Source organism: Rhagoletis zephyria, unplaced genomic scaffold (assembly GCF_001687245.7).
Source record: "Rhagoletis zephyria isolate East Lansing unplaced genomic scaffold, Rhagoletis_zephyria_1.1 Rzeph_scaffold_09303, whole genome shotgun sequence".
In the NCBI taxonomy this organism is placed as follows: domain Eukaryota; kingdom Metazoa; phylum Arthropoda; class Insecta; order Diptera; family Tephritidae; genus Rhagoletis; species Rhagoletis zephyria.
This window is the reverse complement of record NW_016166382.1, coordinates 1-3,369: the sequence shown is the minus strand read 5'-3', so window position 1 is coordinate 3,369 and position 3,369 is coordinate 1. Positions and strand designations below refer to the sequence as shown.

At 33.1% G+C, this 3,369-nt stretch overlaps 1 protein-coding gene across 1 annotated transcript; it reads left to right on the top strand.

Annotated features, from left to right (window-relative positions):
- Positions 1–6: 6 nt before the first annotated feature.
- Positions 7–1,161, top strand: LOC108375692 (charged multivesicular body protein 5). The gene is made up of 5 exons (XM_017631836.1): positions 7–180; positions 244–395; positions 462–627; positions 699–932; positions 1,004–1,161. Exons 1-5 carry the CDS (start codon positions 112–114, stop codon positions 1,064–1,066), a joined length of 684 nt encoding a protein of 227 aa, XP_017487325.1. The 5' UTR covers positions 7–111; the 3' UTR covers positions 1,067–1,161.
- The last annotated feature ends 2,208 nt before the right edge of the window (positions 1,162–3,369 follow it).

The window sequence follows — 3,369 nt, the reverse complement described above, 5'->3', positions numbered from 1 at the left end:
AATTTGTAGCAGAAAAACGCAATTTTAATTGAAAACAATTCCGTAATTATTAAAAAATATAGCTAGTAAAATTTGGGATCAGTTGCTAAAAGTTAAAAAACAGAAGCCACAATGAATCGTTTGTTTGGTAAAGGCAAGCCCAAGGAGCCAGCACCGAATCTGAACGACTGCATCACGGGGGTAAGTGCACGAAAGATAACACAAACAAATGGTATTGTTATGTTCTAACAAATAAAAATCCAGGTTGATGCTCGCGCAAATAATATAGAGGAAAAGATTACAAAGCTGGACAATGAACTACGCAAATATCGCGAACAGATGTCGAAGATGCGAGAAGGTCCAGCTAAAAACTCTGTAAAGCAGCGGGCAATGCGTGTGCTCAAGCAGAAAAAGGCGTAGGTTTTGATTTTAAACATAATAATATATTGTAGGTTTTTTATAAAACTTATTTACAACTACAGCTATGAACAGCAAGTGGAGGCACTGCGCAATCAGTCTTTCAATATGGAACAGGCAAATTATGCCGCACAATCACTCAAAGATACACAAGCTACCGTAGCTGCAATGAAGGATGGGGTCAAGCAGATGCAGAAGGAATTCAAAAAAGTCAATATTGATCATATTGAGGTAAATATGAATTCTTAGTTGAAATCGATTGATTGTGTTGATGGGGTTTTTACTTTTTTGCAAAAAAAAAGGATATCCAAGACGACATGGCTGATATGTTGGAGCAAGCAGATGAAGTTCAAGAAGCGCTCGGACGTACCTATGGCGTGCCAGAAGTTGACGATGATGAATTACAAGCTGAATTAGATGCGCTAGGTGACGAGATAGCACTCGATGATGATACCAGCTATTTGGATGACGTGGTGAAAGCGCCAGCAGCACCTGATAGAGAGCCGGGAGCTGATAGTTTTGTACCAGGCAATAAGGTAAGTGTATAAAGCAATGGAATGCAAAAGCAAATTTGCTATTATACATACATTTTTTTATATTATTGCAGGGTAGAATTGAAACTGACGAGTTTGGCTTGCCCAAAGTGCCCACTTCGGTTAAGACGTCGTAAACACATTACTTTGTCTCGTTATCATTTTCTTAACATTAAGCAAGAAGCGTAGCATTAATCGAAATATATGTATGTAAAAGCTAAAATGAACTCAATGCAGAACGATCTTCTTTTTTTTTACCTTCCTTTTATTAGCTCGGGATGTAACTATGTAATATTGATGCGCCTAAAAGATGCAGCGATTTCTATTCTCAAGTTACATACCTGATGACAGTACGAATGGCAATTATAATAGGGAGGTTTTAGTTTTTTAAACTATAATTTTATTAATGTGTATTTCCATTGTTGAATTTCTTTAGAATTATTTGTGTACGCCAATGAACTTTATGAATAAACAAATTTTTAATATAAAAATGCCGTATTCCAGCAATAACGACAATTTTGTCCGTATCTCGCTGCTGTTTTATTTCTTTTCAGGTTGTTGAGGAAATAAATTTAATTTGGCTCGAGTTCTACCATTTTAGAATGTTACCAAAAGTTTATTAATGAAAAAACAACGTTGGGCTCTTTTTTTTTTGTATCTTGATATTTTATTTATGCATATGTATGAATGTATTTATCTTTATTACTGTAACTTCTCATAGGATTGAATACCTTATAACATTTGCTTGGCACGCTTGCACTTGGAGGTGTGCATTCCAAAACGTTAAAATACAAAGCATCAGTCTCTTTTATTTCTAAACTTCAGTAGATTGTAATGCCAACCAAATGATTTGGCCAACCACGGTTAGATCCTAGTTTTCTACTAGGTTGCGCAAGTTAGACTTCTCCTAGTGTGGTTTAGAAATAAAAGAGACTGATGTTTTGTATTTTGACGTTTTGGAACACACCCAATATTATACATAATACAACGTAGTCTGTCTTTTAAAAAATATACATAAATATAAGAGTATACCATGTATGCACCTACATATACATTTATACATAGCTATTCTTTATATCTTCGTATATATGTACCACGTGTGTAACATGTAGTCACAATTTAAAAGTATTTATCGATATAATGAAATATTTAATTTATAATCTACATTACAAAGCATTACAAGCATGATAGCAACTCGATGAGCAAGGTTGAGATTTTGTTTAACAATGTAAACCGTTATATGTATGGTCTCACAAGGTTTGAGCATATATCGCCGTGGAAGGGTAGTCTTTTGGGTTGTGAGATCTCAGAACATATGAAAACCCGAAACTGTTTTATATAGACTGGTTGTTATGGAATCTCCAGGTTACCTTTTTAATAAGTTAATATTTACTAGGTCTACACGGGTAACAGATCTAATTGTCCCTCACTTTAGTACGTTAGCATCAGAGAGACCGGTATTCGTCAACGCTATACGTTTGTGGAATTCTATCCCTGTTGGCGTAAGAAGTTGTCTAAGCAAAGACAACTTTAAGCAATCTCTTTATGCTCATTTTAAAAAATAATGTTCTGAATGGACTGGCCTTCTATCTTTTTATCTCTATTCTTAATTTCTTTTCTATCTTTGTATGTTTTTATTTCTTGTCTTGTTATTTATTTCTTAGTTCTCTTAATCCTTATTGTTACTTATGATGGATGTCCACTTGGCATTATTAAATGGCAAAAATTGTAATGACAAAGTTGGGCATTCAAAAAAAAAAATATTCGTGTCATTACTTTAAAAAAATACTCATTAAATTTATTTCCACATGGCATTTTTTAAATGCCTCCAATTTTTTGTCATTTCAATGCCTAGTGGAAATTCGGCATTATAACTAAAATGTTAGTTTATTTATTTGTCCTTGTTGTTACTCTTAAGTTGACGGATGCATGTATGTATGTATATTGCTTATTTTATTTGGTTTTTGTTTAGTTTTATATACATACATACTTATACTGTTTTTTTTGCTTTTCTCTTTGTCTATATTTAAATCAGAAATTTGGTGTACTATAAAGGATTATATCTTATTGTACTAATGTTTACACGTTTAATAAAATGAAAATGAAATTAAAATACGTACAGGGAAACATTATAAAGCAAAATAACAGCCCAAATTTTACTACAAATAAAACTAATTTCCACTGGCGGAGTTACAGGTGGATATGTTTGTGCTACCGACACCCTGTCAAGCACTTTCTATGTAGTTGTATCTAACTGTTAGATTCTAACAGCATCAACACGTAACTTTTTTCATGTAAATATATATATAAATTTAGATGGTACTAAATTAAAAAATATTGCAAAAGGGACGAATTTCGTTTAGCCATTTCATTAGTTGTAAATAGGCCATGGATGAGATGAGGCTACTACAATGCAATACAAATATTCTGCTTAAGTAGT